The sequence below is a fragment of the Poeciliopsis prolifica genome, unplaced genomic scaffold (genome assembly GCF_027474105.1).
Source record: "Poeciliopsis prolifica strain line A6 unplaced genomic scaffold, Auburn_PproV2 SCAFFOLD002, whole genome shotgun sequence".
Taxonomy (NCBI): domain Eukaryota; kingdom Metazoa; phylum Chordata; class Actinopteri; order Cyprinodontiformes; family Poeciliidae; genus Poeciliopsis; species Poeciliopsis prolifica.
Window position 1 is genome coordinate 14908428 of NW_026562377.1, and position 19361 is coordinate 14927788.

Consider the following 19361-nt stretch of genomic DNA (forward strand, 5'->3'; position numbering starts at 1 on the left):
TGTCTTACAGGACATTTTATGTCTCTTACTTTGTTAGGAGCGCCATGTGTGTCACCAGTGGAGCAGAAAGTGGAAATGTGTTTGACTGTGAAATGACTCGCCTGATGAGAGAACAAATTAACCTTGTCGCTCTCTCTCTTTGTTTCTCACGTACTCGCTGCCGTACACGTGCACAGATGAAATATTAATCAGTTCACGGCTCATAAGTACAACAGGAGGCAGAAAGGGTTCTCAGTGAATTCTACATGATTTTGGCTCTTTAATTATTGATGAGTTGAACCAAGCTTTCTTAATGATGCTCTGCTCACTGCTGGGTAGAGAAGGAGTATTAGGTGTTCAGAGAAACAACGAGAGGACGATGGCTCAGGGTTCCTGTAAATCAGCTGATGCTGATGTCACACATGCTGATGAGGACAGTCAACCCCAGACTAAATTAGCAGCTTAATTAAAATACAGATGCATGCTAATGCGTTTCTAACATCACCTGCCTGGATGAGAACCAGGAAGAGAAAGAGAAACGACTTTTTCATTCTTTATTTATTTTCATTTGAGGACTGGGAGTGGGGTTGTATTTTGTGGTTCATTGAAAGATCATCCTGTGGTCACTTTTCACTTTCCCCAATTTCTTTTTATTTGTTAATTGAAGTCGCAATGAAAGACATGATCTCAGAAACAACGAGCTCCCAAATGTGTCTGTTCCACTTTCATCTGCTCATGATGTGAATTTTAACAACCAATTTTGAATTAGGCAACAGACGTGCTTGATCTGAATAACGCAGCCTTCCAGGATTCTTCTTAATAAAATTCAGCATGATAAAGTGAGCTCCTGATAGATTGCTCTCTAAATTATCATTTTGGCCTCAGTAAGGCTAGATGAATGCAGACGGTCCATCTCTTTCTTTCTCCCACGCTTAGTTCATTCAACATTGACGCACATGGAAACATTACCTCACCTATGGGCCATCATTCAAGGTTTGTAATTTCAGTAGAGCGACTTGTTAGATTAGATGAGAAGCGTTGATAGTATTAGATACATAATCGGAGCTGTTGATCACTTAGTAATGGGGAAACCTTGACCAGCCGCCCACACATCAAATGAACTGCTCTCATCGTGGAGGAACTTCACTTAAATAATACACTTTAGCGCATTACTTATCTTGATTCTAAAACAACGTAATCAAGTTAATGTCTTGTTCCTAATGCTGAAATCTCTTTGTTTTTGTTTTTTTTAAATCCTAGATTCATTTTTACATTTTACCAAAGAAATTTGGATTTAGATTTTTAGAAAAAAAATTAAAAAGTGTGTGTGTGTGTGTGTGTGTGTGTGTGTGTGTGTGTGTGTGCGTGTGTTTGCGTGTGTGTTTCTGCTGAGATAATCTGGGATTTATTGCAGCTATGAAACAATGACTTACAAAATAAAAAACTGAGACATATTCTGTGGATTTGTACAGATAAAAAATGAAACCTGTTAGGTGTCAGTGTTTTTGTGTAGCCACAATTCATAATTACTTAATACTGGTGAATTCAGGTTTCTCCCCTCATTTGTTTTTCCCCCCTCTTGTCTTGTTGCAAATAATTACAAAACTCACTCATTGGCCTTTCTGTTTATTAAAATCTAATGCAACACAGCAACGCTCCAGGTGCTCATCTGGAAATCCTTTAAAGATTTTTATTCACACAAGCGGGAAGCCTAATTTAACAGTTGTGTTGAAATCTTTGCCTGTGGAGGCTTTACTCAACTGTTAGCTCAGATTACAAAAGCCTGCAAACCTTTCCTCAGTGAATACCCCTAACTCACATGAGCGAACGTGTATAATTATGGGAAGCGTTTACTTACTGTGTCAACGCTGGAGGCCGTGATTACCTCAGCAAGCTTCCTCAGTGTTTCAAGATGGCCTGAGAAAGCGAGTGGGAGGGAGATGTGAAAAACCAGATGGCACTTCCTCAAAGGCTGTTTTTGTGTAGTTGAGGACCGTAGAGGGATGACGGGTTTTCTCGGGTCACCGGCCTGTTACCCCTGCTAAAGAGTCAAGCTGTGAGTCAGAAAAGAGAATCAAGCAGGTGATGAAGCAGAGCAGGAGGGAAACTCAAGAGCAGTGAGGTATGACGGCAATTGTTGTGGAAAAAAAAAAATACGAAAAGGAAAGGAAGTAGTAGGAGGAAATGAGAAGGACGCCTCAGTGCGTAATCGTATGTCTTAATTGGCACCCTGGCAGTTTCACTCGCTGGCAAGCCCTCCATTAGACTGGCAACATTAGATGCAGGGCAACGCCCACTGAGGCTTTGTGTGACCATAAAGAGCGAGACACTCGGGCAAAGATTTGGTGCAAAGGGAGTTGATGAGATCAATGAGTTTCTGCTGTTTGCTGTGGTTGCTGACAACATTTTAATGAGGGAAAACAAGACATCCTTCATAGTAATTAGCTATATTTATGCTATTTGACATGTTGGAGACATGATGACTATATTCTTGGCTCATCGTTTTCTTGTATGTTTAATTGCTTTGATGATTTAATTGTTTGGAATCGTAGTTTCAGAATAAATGAGTTAGGCTTAGATAAGGGCTTTTATTTCCTGTCTCTGCAGAACAAAAGCCTCCCCACAGCATGATGCTGCCTCTACTGTTATTCTCAACAGGGATCGATTGGATAACGTGGTGTTAGGTATCCAAAGCATGTGACATTTTGCATAAGCTACAAGATCTCATCTAACCAGAGCATCTTCTCCAACATATTTGCTTCTTCCTCAATATGAGTTATTTTGACTTTATTTTAGCGCTTTTCTTCTCGTCACTCTTTGATGAACACAAGATTTGTAGAGTGCAAGACAATACATATTCTCATCTCTTCATTTTATTTATTTCAAATTTATTTGCACAGAGACAAGACATAGAAGAATGTTACATTTAAGAAAAGATGTTGCCCTGTCAATAGGATCCCTGGCTATTAGAAACTGATCTTTCTAACTTAAAGAAACTTATTTAAAACAGTGAAATAACACTCCAGTCACATGTTGGGTTTATTCTTTGAAATTGTTAGTTCAGATTTATGTCCCATTAAGTAACAGACAAGAAGACTTTACTTTAAGACCTTTTAGATGTTTTGTATTGTGACGAATTCAGTACAGCTGTCATCAGGCTTTATTCTGTACTTTCAGTTTGACATTGCAGACCGTAAGCCAAAGTCAACACAAGGAGCTTCATATCAATCACAGCATCTGCAGAACAAATCAGCAGGACATAATAACATTATATCAGAGCCATAATATAGTTTTCTTTCAGAGTTTCTTGCAGTAATCAAATTATTTCTTATAATTGTCCATATTTTTCCTGCTTTCTGTGGTTCTTAATTGTCTTTTTATGTTTTCATTAAACCAAAGGATCCGCAGCCCACTAATATATTGTGATCATAAAGCAAAAAAACGTCTGCAACTGAGAAATATGTTATTGTAAAAGTAGGCAAATGACACAGCACAACACAAATACCACAGCAAACTATGCGGTTTTGCACTCTACAGGTAAAGATAAGACATATTTTTAAGGCTGCATATTTTCTTGCTGCCACTTCAAACTCAGTTTAAACTTTTACATCAGGGATGTCAAACTCATTTTTGTTTTGGGCCTAGAACCGGTTGTGCCAGAATGTATTGATAAAACCTGTTCACAAACTGTTAAAATATCATTGAATTCTTAAAATTAAAGGCTAATATTGAACATCTTTTCAGTCCCTGCAGAATTTAGAGATTCTTTATGTGTTTTTTTGAAATAAAAATCAAAGTGTTTGTGGCACTAATTTGGAAACATTTGCAATATTTTCTATTTATCATGGTAACCGCGACATTTCTGTTCCTCACTATGTAGATCATTTACAACAATCTGACATCAGTTAAGGTTTAAGTGGCTCTTGAGTCCAACTAAGAAAGTTTTTGACAAAAATCTGCAATAAATTCTCAATTATAGATTAGTGCAAAAAAATTGTGGGGATTTGTTTATTTTGTGTAACTTTCTACTATAATTCTCAACAAACTGGAGGGACTGGTTGATATCATTTGGCAGTAAACAGATAAAATTGATAAATTATTTATGCACACTTAGTGTTTAGTGTAGAATCTAGAGGGCTACATAAAAAGCTTTCGCGGACCAGATTTGGCCCACGGACCTTGAGTTTGACATGTGATTTACTTTATTTCCATCCTTTCTCTTCAGAGTGATTACAACATCTTTTATGTCGGACCTGACTCCAAAAACTGAACTTGAAGACACTGTATTTGGTGTTTTGTATGTGTTCCTCTGAGTCACATGCACAAACCAATTGTGCTACCACTCTCGTGTAGCCAGCTACACCTTATGTCTGTTTGGCATTCATGCACCTGTTAGTAGTAACCAAATCAGCCTCTCGCCCACACACACACAGACACACACAGACTCACACAGACATTCAGACAGATGCACCCTCTCCGGTCTTTTTTCCCATCTGCTGTCTGATGGATTGATGAGATCAGACACAGCAGGAGTGGACATGTCCCTTCTAGCTGCTGCTGTGGTGACTGAGGACCCAGCCTCAGGTCAGGCTGTCACAGGCTCCAGTTCTCCTGCTTCTCTGGTTAATGTCTCTACAATTAGCTTGGATCAGGAAAGATTTGTTTTTTTTTCTGATAATTTGCCAGGGGAAAATGTACCTGCAGCTTGTGTGCTGTGTTTATCTAAATCAAACAAATAGAAGACTAGTTCAAGGGCTCTTGTTTTCTGTCATATCTCTTTATCACAGGTTAAGGAAAGCTGAATGTAGGCTATGCATTTCAAAACTATACATTTCTCTTCAACATGTCCACATTAATAATAAAAAAAATAGACATCAGGGTAATTAATTAGGATTTTATATAAGAGCAGCAAAAGCAGTCCATAATGGAAGTTGAAAATAAAACTATGGACAGTTTCTAAAATCTTTTACAAATAGCCTCTGATACCACTAGATACAATCTAGTGTAACAGACTGTCTTTAAAGGTAAGTAGATCAGCATGTAACCTAATTTCAGTGTACATCCAGCTGTGCTGTGAAAGTTTTATGCTTTGCGGATTCGTTTCTTAAGTAGATAAAGGAAGCTGGTCAGACTTGATGAGAAGTTGAATGAACTAAAAATTAGTCAAAACTGGAAGAAAATCCTTCTGAGGGTTTGAGGAAGACTAAAAGTGCATCTTGAGCTACATGAAATCAAAGCATTTCTTTCTTTTGCAGGTTTTTTTTTTTGTGTTTTTTTTTTGTTCAGGCAGCCTGAAGCTTGCGTCATGGCATCAGACGAAGGACACAAACGCATCATTAACTGTTTCAAATAAAGACAAACTAAAAAGATATTTTAAATTAAAAATTCTACTTTTAAGTTAATTCAACACAAAAATGTAAGTTGTCATCACTAAGCCAAAAGAATTAAGAGAAATTAATGTAAATAAGTCTATAACTTGAAATAAAATGCACTTTTTAGAGTGAACTTTTGAAGGGGTACTACTATGTTTTAGGGGTTTATGCGACCACCATGAGTAAAAAGCATGTTCAAATGTAGTTAGTCAGATTGAGATCATCTAGTTAAATGATCCACTGTTTCACTGTTTGGATATTAAATCCAAACAGTGAAAAATGAGCATACTGATGAAAATCCACTCATCTGCGTCCCTGAACCTCTGCTTCTCCCCTCGTCTGTCTCTCCCCACTTGTAGCCGTTGTAAAAAGACAACCTGTGATACGTTTAGAGGGCCTTTCATGCAGGCTCATTAGAAAAGATGAGGTAATATTTAGAAATCAAAGTGGCCCTACTGCTTGCTGGGACTCTTGTCGTTAAATTCTTTTTACTAGCAAAAGTAACCAGCTCTGAGGGAAGATGATGGATATTTCTCCATTATGACTTCTCAATTTTCCTGCACATTCAGTGTGAGATGAACAGGGCCTTTGTGGGAATTGAATTAATGCCTCGAGTTTATTAGTATTCAGTCTCAAGCGACTGAGGTGAAACATGTAATGAGCAAAATTCAGCACAATATTCTCTAGAACAGATTTATTGTTGCCGCGTTTCAGCTGCGATTCAATGAAGTAGCAGAGTTTAGAGACGGAGATGGAGTGGAAGCAGGTTGTCTGTACACTGAGTGACAAAGACTTTGAGTTCCTATAGCAAATGTTATATAATGTGTGACATTGTAATTTCTCACGCAATCTCAGTGACTTAATATAGGCAATAAATTATGTTTACAGTAAATTGCTGATCAAAAGTAAAATTTAAGGATGAATGCATCCATAAATAGGTCAGTTTCAATAATTCATAAGTTTTTCCTCATGATATTTCATGTTTTTAGGAACTGTTTATGAAGTTCTTTTAGTTTTCTTGTTAGATCAGTCTTGTTTGTGTTTCACTTTAGTTCAGTCTTTCCTTAGTGATTGTAGTTTTGTTTATTTCTTGTGCTTAGTTTTTATTGTAGTCTAGTTTAATTGTGTTTTTTAGGTCTAGAGGCTTTTTAGTGTTAGATTTATTTCCTAGTCCCCTGTGTATACTTCCTCACTCCCTGTTCCACTTTCTCTCTCCTCATCTTGCCTTCTGCTTTCTCCCCTCACACCTGCAACCAGTTTTTAGTCAGCCATCTGTTCTTTGTTCAGTAATCAACCTCCTCAGTATATATTCAACTCATTCTCAGTCGCTCCTTGCTGGTTCCTCACATCTAATCCTGTTGATTCCCTGCTGCTTTTGCTACTGGATTCCTGTTTTTGTTCTGTTCTGGTTCCCTGTGTTCCCTGTGGGTTTTTTTTTTTGTAAAAATAATCTTTTTTCTTTTTCATTTTTGTTATTAAACACTTAACATTATCCACGCTTCCAGCTCCAGTCTGCATTTTGATCCTTCCTGAAGAAACGCATGACAAATTGGTGATGTAGAGCCAACAGAAACAGCAGAATATTGTTTTAAAAATATATATTCACATATTGTTCAATCAAAAATTCAGAATATTTTCCTAATACCTTCTTTAAACCTCTCAACATGCATGTCTGAACATATTCCACCCTTTCTCTGTAAAATGGCTTCTTAAGTATTGATGTGAACTTGCTAATTTTCAGCAAGAAGCTTCTAATCTAATCCAGAATCTTTTTCATATTTCAACTTGAGTGACCTCGAAGACTAAATGTGCAATTGTGCTTATTAGATTCCAGTTAAGGTCTCCATGTTGGTGTAGCTAACTCTGTTGCTATGCAGCTACAGGTGATTTGTGCGTTGTGTTTGTACATTTTCCACATGCATGAGTGTGCACCCTCTCTCTCTAAAAACATGCATGTCAAGTTCACTGGTCTCTCTAAAGTATCCTGAATGAAATCTTTTCATTGCTTGTGTGTGTTTGCTTCTGCGTGGACCCATAATGGATCTTAACCCCCCTTCATTCCACAAAGAGTTTTCGTTTTTACATATAGTTGCATTTTTTGGAAGTGGCAGCAGTTTTATCATTTAAGCTATTCAACAAGTCACTTTGAAGAAACAAATAAGGCTCTTGATTGATAAAAATTACCATAACAGCCTAAGTCTCATCTCCCTTTTTGCATTTGCTTAGAGGAAAAGATGCTTGAGTGTTGTTGGGAGTCTATGTTGTATGAATAACTAGTTGAGTCAAAGCATTGGAGAGAGATGCTCTGAAGGTTGCAGGTAGTTTGAAATAGTTTCAGTGTTCTGCTCTTTAAAGTCAAGGTCAAAAGCAGAAAATGTTGGAAAACCCAAAGCAAACAACAGATTTTATAATATTATCAGGTTTCAAGGTCACTTTTGTAAAATATTAAGGCTTTCTGCTCTGAATGCTGATGAACGAGAACAAGTCGTTCATTACGAAAGCGCAGACAGAGCCTGCCATTCTTTGAATAACACAACCAGGCAGATTAGAGGCACTTCGGCACAGATTCACCGCTCCCTCCCTGGAATGGCGTTTGCTTTGGTTTTAAGAAGTTTAAATTCCAACAACTAACAAGAAAAAAAAGAAAAAGCTAGATACTCGCTAGGTTTTGCAAACACATAAAGAAGTATACTTTCTGTCTTTGTTGGGACAAGCTATTTTTATATCTGCTTTGATTTGAGATTTCTGTTCTAATATTTATTATCAGGTTTTATAAATCCAGTATTGTTGACCTTCGTGTTTAATCTGGCAAATTATTTTCTTCTGATTTTGATGTTTTGTACCTCTGGGCCATTGCAGCTCCATCTTTATCAAGGCTCTGTACTAGAAAGCAGATTGAAAAACATACTTAATAATCATTTTAAGAGAATATCTTCCTGGATTTATTGTGAAAATGATAAAGAAAATGATTTAAGAAGTAAATCATGGATATCAACTTTTACATAAAGTTTTACATAAAGTTGATATCCATGATTGTGCAAAAGCAAGCTCAGTACACCGGTTACATTGCATTGTTCTGCACATTATAAGTGCAGTCACCAATAGTTTAATATATTTTGACATTTATTGATTCTCAGTACAGATAATTAAAAGAAATGTAGTTTACATTTGTAAGTATCACTGTTTATTGTTTTGATAAATCAGAGCTGTTCTCATAAAACAAACAGGTGGCTCTGACACTCGGCTGATAACCAGCTTGTGGAAAACATGCTCAAATCGACGCCCGTTGTTTTAATGAACAGCATGATTTGATTGTATGCAACATGCTGAATATCAATGTTGCATACATTGATATGCACAAACGGAGATTTGTGTGCACAAACGGAGAGCGGGAGAGAATAAACGACGGATCAGGGGGAGTTAGAAAAGGACAGAGTATACTGTGGGAGGCAGAGAAGCTTATATTAAGTAAATCGACCAGAGCAGTGCTGTAGGAGGTTCCTCCACACAATTCTTTATTCTGTCAAGACAATCAGCAATACACACACAACATATACTGGGATGCTTGCACTATTATTGCTTGACTCAACAATAAATATGTTCTATATTTAAACCTGCAACAGAACAACAAACATGGGATCTTCTGCCTAAATGACAATATGAACTGAGTCTCTTTTCAGGCAGACGTCCTGATGGACAGATGTTCTTAGAATTGGATTAATGTTCTGTTTGGTGTGTTGAGCCTAATCGAGTAACAAAACATCAACAGAAGAAAAGTCAACATGAGATTGACTCCAAACTAAGAAGAGAAACTCAGACAGAAAGGACCAGATTAACCAAGCTACATCAGAAAACTACAAATGAAACTTAACCAGATAACAGAATAAATGCAACCATGACCCTCGTTCCTTAACATGTTATGACGTTTTATTTACTGGTATATTATACTTTGATAGTTAATGTCCTTTAGTTGCTCTGAAGAAAATACATTTAGCAAACAAAAATAGGTTAGCATCAACACAAATTCAATACAGCTGTTTAATCCAAAATGAATGGCCAGCTTATTCTGTTTGTGCCCATTTTAGTTTTCAGTGTTCTTGTTCCCAATATGCTTTGTTTAAGAAGCTTGTTCTGTGGCATGCATTGTTTAGGTTTTAGTGCACTGGTGTAGACAAAATAAAAGTAAAGCAGAGAAGAACAGTTATGCAATATGCATAACATTTAATTTCCCCACCTATTTTTGTTCATTGCTAAAAAAAATTAAAACAATTTAAATTTTCTTACCCAGAAATCAGTTTGTTATTGTTATTATTTGTTTTACATTATTATGTTTTGAGTTGAAGCTGCAGTTCACCTCATGGGACCTGATAAAGAAGCAGCCCTCTTCCATGCTCTTTTTGCACTCAGTTGTTCCAAGATACTCTTCATCTTTCTGAAGTAATGTTTCTAAATAACATAATATGGTAAAAGTTTATCTGCTCTAAAAGGCGTTGAAAGCCATTTAGATTTCTAGAAAATAAAAAGTCCTATCGAAACAAAGTTAAAAAAAATCTAATAACTTTTTTAGCAAATATTGTCTGAAGTTTGTACAGTGATGACTAGTTGTTATCTACCTGAAGACTTTCAACAAGCATAATTTACTCAGACCATTTGTACAGTCACTTTTTTCAAGCTCTTAGTTTTCACATGTTGTTTCCATCCTGCTTATTAGTGAAATTATATTTGTTCCCGAAACATGGTTTTGTTTATTACTGAGAGATGCTTGCAGTGCTAACAACATAAGATGAGTAGGTAAATTTGTTCCGATGATCAGGTGTGCTCCTATTAATAAATGTTGCGTGGCTGGACGGTGACATGGAGCATAAGTCACAACGTTGTCAGTATCGGGCTCTGATGGCTGTCACAGCAGATTTGTCAGGCGGTGTGAAGCTGTCGCCTCAGCAGGGTTTATCATCAGTACTCACTTATCATGGCTGACACCTCCAAGCAGGGCATCATCTGTTTGACAGCTCCCTCTGAATAAAAGTGACTTTATTAACTTGTGAAAGACCTGTTGGATATGTTGAATGTGAGATCAATTAAATTGACTGCTATCTGGTTGGTCGCTCCAACCTTCAGAAGTGGAGCCCAACTCTGACTCTTTCACGTACTTCTGAATGTATGTTAAGAAAATTCCCAGGTATTTGACACTCATTATTTCCCTCTTATCCTAAGTTATTAGCACTTTATACTCCTGTCCACATTTTCTGGTTTCCAATAAGAGATAAGAGTGTCTAATTCTATTTTCCTTTTATTCGTACCGTTCATAAACAGTGCAAGATTTGTTTTTTGTAACCCCGTAGTGGCTTTTTATGCACTGCATTCATAAAGCATATTACGTAAAATATATGTAGGTTCAAGTGTATTCAACATTTGAACCACATGTCCTGCAGAGGGAGGCAATTTGTGCAGATTGCTTTGTTTGCAGCTGTTCTCCCTTTCACTCAAACAGCAGGTAGAAACATGCAAACTGTTGAGACTTTTCCAAAAACCGGAGACAGAGATCATTTCTTCCCATAGGTTGCCTCTTTCATTAACACAATAAACACTTCGTAGCTAGATTAGTCAGCTACTCAAATGTGAAATAAAAATGTGTATATTTGCACTATTGTGACATATAGCTCTTTCTATTTGATTTTTTCATTTTACAAAATAATGTGCGTTCACATTTATATAATCTGCCAAATAAAGCTCATTCTGAATAAAAAATCATTTTAGACATTTTTAGCAGACCTCATCTCATTTACTGTACTTTCTGTAAAAGTTTGCTGAATGTCTGATGTTTTCTGAAAGGAGTATCACATTTCACAAGGAAAAGAGATAATTAATTTTCTTTTTAACTTTATAGAGATTAATGATAAAATTTGAAAATGTTATCACTGTTTTCCAGCGAAACACTAAAAATAATCGGTTCAGTTTAAGGTGTAAAATAGTTTAGTGTTGTTAAGAGACTCGAGACAACATTTCACTTGGCAAGACAGAACATGGATAAGTAGGAATAAATTCTGACAGCTTTACAAGATAGTAACACACATAAACACATCCTTAATATAAAAACAACTCTACAACGTGTTTTAAAACACGAGATGTTTGAATTCAGTGTTTAAAAGCAAAAAGCTGTTTGAGCAAAATATGTCTCAAAGAGGAAGTTGATATCTGTTGGGCTGAAATATGCTGGAAAACTCAAAATGCTTAAAAGAGAAACTACAGCAACATCATAGACTAATTTGAATGGTTAATTTGTCTATTGCTGCCTTCATGCTCACCTGAAATAGTGTTCTCATTAGGTTCCTGTTAAGTGACATTATCCCTCCTTGCTGCGTGACATTTTGGATGCCTCTATGGTGTCTTCACTGGCCTTTTCAGTCTGACAGCAAATTCTTTTGTCTGACCTTCCTTTAGCAGGGCTCAGTGATGCTCTATGTTGGTTAAATACACTTTAAGAGGAAAACATAATTGTATTTTGCTAAGTTGAATTAGTAGCTGATGACGCTATTATTTATCAGTGGTACCCTTTATACTCTGACTGTAACATCAGGATGTTGAATATGAGCAAAATAGCGTTTGATATTGTTAGATGTTTCATTCAACAAAGCTACTGTAAAATAATAAATGAACATCTTTTTATGAGGCAGAGGAAAGAGAACAGGGAGGAAATAAATGGTTGTCCAAACTGATTACTTGTGCCAAATCAGCCATGTGTCGTGCTTCCCCCGGCAGACTAAAATCTGCCAGATTCTGTGGCCAACCTTCACCTTCCCCGTCTCCGACAGAGAGGAGGTGCCAAGGTCCAGACGACTGAGTGTTTCATATTTGCCGTAGTGACGAGTACGAGAACAGCTCTTTGCAGAGTGTTTCAGCTTGTATTTATGTATTCTTGGCTCCTCATGGAGATTATATGTAATTCTTTTCATCAAATCTATCAAGTTTGTTTTTATTTTCTCAGAAGCTCTTTTAAAGTCTTACAAAGAAATTCAACGAAGGAACGTAAAGAGGGAAAAATAGAGACTCAGATAGTTTATCCATTAGCCTCTGTGTTCTGATGCCTTGATTGGATTGTTTATGCTGCTAAGATATAAAGGTTAAGCTTATTTTAGTTTGTTGTTTAATTCTCATTTTAGGCACAAAGCCTAAGTTTTATTGAAGTCTAACTTCCTGTTTTATTTTGAAAAGTTATTCTAATTGTCGCCTACTAATAATGCTTGATACTTTTATACAATGCAACCACTTACTTTAATGTATTACATGCTAGAGTAACACAAAGTAGGGTTATTTGTGAAGTGGAAGGAAGTAATTTGTGTTTTTATTGTTTCCAAATAAAAACCCAAACATTACACCCTGCAGAAATGATTTGATGACCCTCTAAATAATCCATTGCAGTTGTTTTTTGAAGTGGTCTATTATGTGAACAGAGTCAAGCTGTGTGTAATTCAGTGGAAATACTGGGATAATGTTGTGGTGACATTTAAATTAAACAGTGAAACAAGTGAAAAATTAAATGCCAGAGTTTTCACGTGGCAGCAGAACAAACTCTTTGAGTAAAATAAACAAAGACAAAAGCTGAACAATTTGATGTGACGAAAAGACGAGGGAGAGAGAGATCGCAAGTGTGAACCTCATGGAGATGTTTCTATTTCTGCACGTGCATCGACGACGATGAGCTATTTTAATCTTTTTCTCATCTTCTCTCGTTCTTCTCTCCTTCCCTTTTTATTTTTCTAAAACAGATGACGTTCTTAGTCTGCTAGAGCTAAAGATGAGACTAATTTTCACTGCTATATCCTAGAAATGTAATTGGTTTTGTGGTGCTTTGTTATATGATTAAATGTGAAATCTCTGTAGGAAAAATTAGTGTGCATAAAAAGGGCGCTTAAGCACTATTGTGTATATAAATCCTGGATAATAATCATTTTGTACAATCTATTGATGCGTTATCTTCAATTACCAGACTGTTTACAATGTAGCTTGGATACTGTGGTGAATGCAAATAGGACAACTGTACTATTATGATTGTGTATTTACCCAGGTTACATCCACTTATCTGCATCAGTGGCTTAATATTGCTCTGCCACAACTATTGAACTAACATTTGACCTTTCACGGCAAACTCCTACACAAGACAAAAAAAAGTCACTTTTTTAGTTTTGAGAATGGCATGTAGCGCCAAGTTCAAACTCAGCAAGTGGAATCTGAAAAAGTTAATTTCCTAAACGAAACTCGGCAAGAAAAGTAAGAAAATGTCTGCTTACTGTATTTTCCTACTTCCTTCCATTAGTATGCTTGTTTATGTGTATTTATCCAGTCCCACATGTAATTAAGATGCATTTCTGGGGTTAGCAGTAAAGTTGAGTTTCTATTTTGTTTTCAAGAAAAGCATGACAAATATTCTTTGAAGATGCCAAACAAACAGTTTGTGGTGCAGGCATTTTAGTGCTTTTGGTTAATCAATGAACTGATTTGTATTAAATGATAGAAAAATACACCATATCCAGTCGAGATAGTGCTTTGACTTGTGATTATCAAATATTAACATTCTTACTTAGCACATCGTTATTGCAGTCCTAGCAGGTTTTTTTTCTTGCAAGATTGATATTATTTACAGTGATATTGAAATACTGATAAATATGCAATATATTTTACAGAGATAATGATACCTGTGCTCCCTAATTTTATTGTAAGATTTAAATCATTGCCCAGCATTATTCAGGAAAACACCACTTCTAATTTCAAATGCAAGCTTTGCTAAAGTTTTAGGTCTTTAAGAGGCTCAGTTTGGAGATTCCTTGGCTTCAATGTTCTCCTTGATTTCACAACCATCTTTCTCCATTTGTCTTTGTCTTTCAGTCTATATGCAAGCTCAAGTGCAAAATGGAAAAAGCAGAGGGGGAAAAAAGTCACAGAGAAGGTGTAATTGGAAAGGGGTTTGACAAAAAAGTGAAGGAAGGGAGAGATAACCAGAGGGAGGTTAAGGGATGAAAAGCAACATCAGAGAATTTGGCGAAAACAGAGACAGGAGGGCAGACTAATGAGGGAGCAGGGGCTCAGATCACCAGACAATGTTTTCTTTAGCCATCACTCTGAGAGCTAAAGGCCATGGAGGTGCATCTGAAGAGCAGAACAGACAACACAAGATCAACAAAGCAAAAATATAACTTTGGATGGACTTTCGGTTCTCCTGGTAGATAAAAAATAAATGCGTTTGTCCAGAAACATGGTGCCTTTCCATCTTAGGGGTATCCTAACCACCCATGATGGAGCTATTCTTTGTTCTCCTCCTAAACAGCAGTTGTCACAGCCATCCTCCCACACACAAGAACACAGGCAAAAGTCCCTTCCTCCTTCCACCTCCCCCCCCCACGAAAAAAACACTCGCTTTCTGTGGTCTTGGCTTCGCTGCAGAACCTCACATCATCTCCTCCGATATCTAAGCACTGCAGCCGTCCTCCTACAATATGTGTGTAGCTCCACACAGCTTATAAAGCATAAAAACTGTGGTTCTCATGTGTCAATCCTGTTGTGTGTCTGTCTTCTGTTTGTGTTGCGTTTTTTAGGATCCTGGCTGCAGCAGGGGCTCATATGAACATCTCAGTGGATCTGAGGACGCTGAGGGCTGTGAGAGTACTGCGACCCCTCAAACTGGTCTCAGGCATACCGAGTGAGTGTCAGATATTCTTTAGTATTTGTTCATTATTGTTCTTTTTCAATGTATTGTGTTGAATACGTCTACAAATCTACATTTCAAATTAACATTGTCCTCTAAGAGCAAACCAAAGATTTTCCATCAAATCTTTTATTTCTGCAGCTGCTCATAGATTGCAACCTTTACCCAACTGGTTGATGTTCACTTTTATCTCCAGGTCTGCAGATTGTCCTGAAGTCCATAATGAAGGCCATGGTACCTCTTCTGCAGATCGGTCTGCTGCTGTTCTTTGCCATCCTCATGTTCGCAATCATCGGCCTGGAGTTTTACAGTGGAAAACTGCACAAGACCTGCACACCACAGCCAGGAATACTGGGTACACTGGACACATGCTGGTTTACTTGATATTGGACAGATATGATGTGTGCATTTTTCACTGTGTTTCAAGATGCTGTGAGATGTTTGTATCAATAAGCTGCATCTGGTTTTCTCACATACAGACAAGTGTATGACACAGCCTTGTTGTTATGATGAAACAAATCAATATGTTGAAGGAAATTTAAAGTTTTTTATTATGCATGCATATAAAGAGATGAAAGAGCTGAACTGTTTCTATCTCCAAGCCTAGTCTCAGATCTTAAAAGAAGACCTGAGCTTCATCTTTAGCTGTTGTTTGTGTTATTATTCAAGTATCTCTGACTTTGCAAGTTTGAGCAGCTCAATAGGCTAAAAAACTGTGAAGTCATGTTCAGAAAAGCAGAAGCACACACAGCGTGTAAGGCTGCACCTGGAGACTCCACGGAGCCAAACGGCCTTTATAAACAAAACGCACAACGCAGTGCAGCACAATGAGTTATTGTTCAGTTCATAGCTGTTATTAACCTCCAAGCTGCCCTCAATTTCACTTGAGCTGAATTGACAGCTATGGAAAAAAGTAGACTGAAGTGAATATTTTCTGTCACTGAATTGTCAGACACTGGTTATCCGTGCTTATAATGCAAAGCCTTTTTTATATAACGTGCTGTGGTTTAAAGTCCTTGGGAGGCGAAACGTTCAGAATCGCATCATTTACGGCAAAAAAAGGAAAACTCTTCAGCATCTGACTTTGCGCTTTCTGTTCAGAAAATGAGACAGTGGACTCTTCTGAGTACAACTTCCCGTGTGGCGTGCGTCAATGTCCAGCCAAGTACGCCTGCTCAGAGACCTGGATTGGACCTAATGATGGCATCACCCAGTTTGACAACATCCTGTTTGCAGTCCTCACTGTCTTCCAGTGCATCACCATGGAGGGATGGACCACTGTGCTCTACAATGTAAGGTCACATGTCTGCCTCTCATGATACAATTTTGGCTAGCTTAAAATTCTTTGAGGATTCTTACAAGGTTTGTTATGAAATCCGATTCACGGTGAAGTAAAGGCTTTATCGCATAATATATTTTAGGATTATTTCAGAATGAAACAAGAACTGTTTACAAACTAACTGAATAAAAAGGCTTCCTTGATTTTCATTGCTTTGTACTGGATCGACACTCATCTCCTTCCATGTTTGAATATTCACAAATATACAGAGATATGCAAAATTGCTCGCTGTAGTAGTTTTGTATGTCTGCAGTGGAGTGTGTGTTCTCTTTGGAGAAAGATAAGAAGGTTATGAATTTCCCTTAGTAACCTTAGTAGCTCACACTTTTTTTGTGAGAACTGCAATTTTAAACATACTTGTAAATTTTATTTCTCTATAATGCGTAAGGTGACAGCTTGGACACAGTTGGGGCATTTTACACATTTTACACATTTTCATATCAAAATCGGTTAAAAGGACGAGAAGGAAAAGTTGAGCAGAAACCTATTTGTTTTCAGTTTTTGCACGCAGAGACTAAGGGGGAAAATGTCAGTGTACATTTCCCTGCCATCACTTAAAATGACTATTCAATAGCTACTAGCTACGTACCTTTGGGATTGTTTTGTACTTAATGGAGTTTTGATCTTATTTTGATATTTCAGACCAATGATGCCTTGGGTCCCACCTGGAACTGGCTTTACTTCATCCCTCTGATCATAATCGGCTCCTTCTTCGTCCTGAACCTGGTGCTGGGAGTCCTCTCTGGGTAGATCCTACTTCACACCAATAAATCAAAGAAATTAACTGAGTGCCTTCACTTCTGTCTTTTGTTGTGTTTATTTCTTAATCAGTAGCCAGAAGTCAGATTGCAAATCAGAATCACCCAGTTTGGGGAAAATATAATAACTTTTAGATTTTAAAATCATGAAATCTTTAAAGAAAAATTGAAAGAGCAATAAACAATCCTTTCGCTTTTATTGCCTCCTATAACTTTCGTCCTGTCCTGCATTTGGTTGAGCAGTAAGAGGGACTTATTGTACAGAACAAAACAACAACAGAGGGTTTATTTGTTTCAAGACTGCAGAGGTTTCTTACTCTCAACAATTATTGTTCTGGTTATTTCAGAGAATTTGCCAAAGAGAGGGAGAGAGTGGAAAATCGCAGAGCTTTCATGAAGCTGAGACGCCAGCAGCAGATTGAAAGAGAGCTGAACGGCTACCGCGCTTGGATTGACCGAGCTGGTGGGTCTAGTCCAAGTTATGGAAATTCTTCTTCTCAACAACGATGGGAACATTAATAAATATTTTTTTATGATCAATACTGTCCTCTGTAGACTATTTCAAGCAGCATGTCGACCTTTTGGTTTGCGGCATCCGAGTCGGAGATGTGGTTGGAAATGATGTGAGGCTGTCTCTGTCATCAGAGTCAAGATTCTCACTTCTGATACAATATTTTGTTCTCTTCCCAGAGGAAGTTATGCTTGCAGAGGAGAACAGGAATCCAGGACCTTCTGCTCTTGATGGTGAGTGAGCAGGGGTGTTTTTTTTATTCACTTTGGCTGCACACAATAAATCTTAAGATGCACTTTCAGTTATATACTCCACAAGATCTAATTTAAATAACTGCTCATGCATCAATTGTTCATTATAGGCTGGTTTGCATTCTTGGTACCCCTTAATATTTAGGGGTAGAGGTTAGGTGATTCCTTTCTGTTGTGCAGATTGAAAAATCAAGTGATATTTGCAGCTGGATTAAATAATTTGATCATAAATGCTGTCTTGTCATTCAATTTGCATCAACCATTCATACTTTCAGTCATCTCTAAAAACAGCTTGATGAAACTCATTTTTTTTATTTGACAAAGTGGATCAACTAATGGTCACATATGTGTAGAATCTGATGTTTTAAATTGCCAATTTGTGACCCTTCACTGCAATACAAGATTGACAGAAATTCAGCCTCCTAGTACAGTCATAGTTGATTCTGATGGAAACTTTATTTTTAATTATTTTGGACAAATGAAAGTGTTCTAAAAATAAATAAATAAATAAAGTAATTAATTAATTAATTAATAATAATAATGCATTGTACTCGTCTTTAAATAATCACTTTTTAGCAATCTTTTGGAAGGACAACATCCATCCAATTCCAGAGATAGAGTGACATAAATCCTGTTTTAATTACTCTGCACTAACAATTTTTTTATTATTACTATTCTTTCATTAGACAAATATTTATTTTCATATAGTAAAACCTGCAAAACCCTTAAGTTTTAGCTTCAAACATATATTTCCAAAGAACAATCTGACTTATTTTTTTGTTTAATTGAACTTCTGCATCGTTGCAAAGGTAAATAATTACCTTTTGTTAAAAATCCCTGGTTTAATCTATCAACCAGCAGATGAATAACTCATTCTCCGACCCTCTTAACTCTACAGCAATCTTTTTTTTATTGAGGGATTTATTATATATCGACTGACTGGCATCTCCAAAAGCCTTTTGGGAGCAGAGTAGGAGTTGTGTCAGGCGTCGGCAACTAAAATCTTCTGCACTTTGCAGCAAAAAACTTCACAGCCAATTTCCTGCAGGCACACAGAAATCCACTGAAACTGCTACAAAGAGCTCTGTCTATGCAACCTGGTCACTCTGACACTGTAAAGTGAAAGAAAAATAAACTGAAGTTATAATCTGTTGTGCACATAGGAACTGTCCTCAGTGGCGATGGAAATAAATGTGGATCCTCTGACGGCTTTGATTATAAAGAAAGGTGGCACTTTGCTGTTGCCTTAGCAACCGCTGGTCTGAAAAGGCAGCAGCCTGGATGTGTGTTTGTGTTGACAGGACCGAATCTTCCTGCCCTTAGCAAACACCGCTATGTGGGAAACGGCAGCAGGATTTTTGCGTATGTTTTTGTGTGATCACGGGCCTATTAAAAAGACCTCGAGCAAATATTGACTGCAAGTAGATCCAGAGGTAGCAGGAAGGCGTTAG

At 37.2% G+C, this 19361-nt stretch overlaps 1 protein-coding gene across 1 annotated transcript in view; it reads left to right on the plus strand.

Annotated features, from left to right (window-relative positions):
* Positions 1–19361, plus strand: part of LOC129370740 (voltage-dependent R-type calcium channel subunit alpha-1E) — a 92546-nt gene that overhangs the window by 47149 nt on the left and 26036 nt on the right. The window contains exons 6-11 of the mRNA XM_055046917.1: positions 14942–15045; positions 15248–15406; positions 16153–16343; positions 17033–17136; positions 17496–17611; positions 17839–17892. Coding sequence (XP_054902892.1) covers positions 14942–15045; positions 15248–15406; positions 16153–16343; positions 17033–17136; positions 17496–17611; positions 17839–17892 — 728 coding nt within the window. The remainder of the gene's footprint in view (positions 1–14941; positions 15046–15247; positions 15407–16152; positions 16344–17032; positions 17137–17495; positions 17612–17838; positions 17893–19361) is intronic.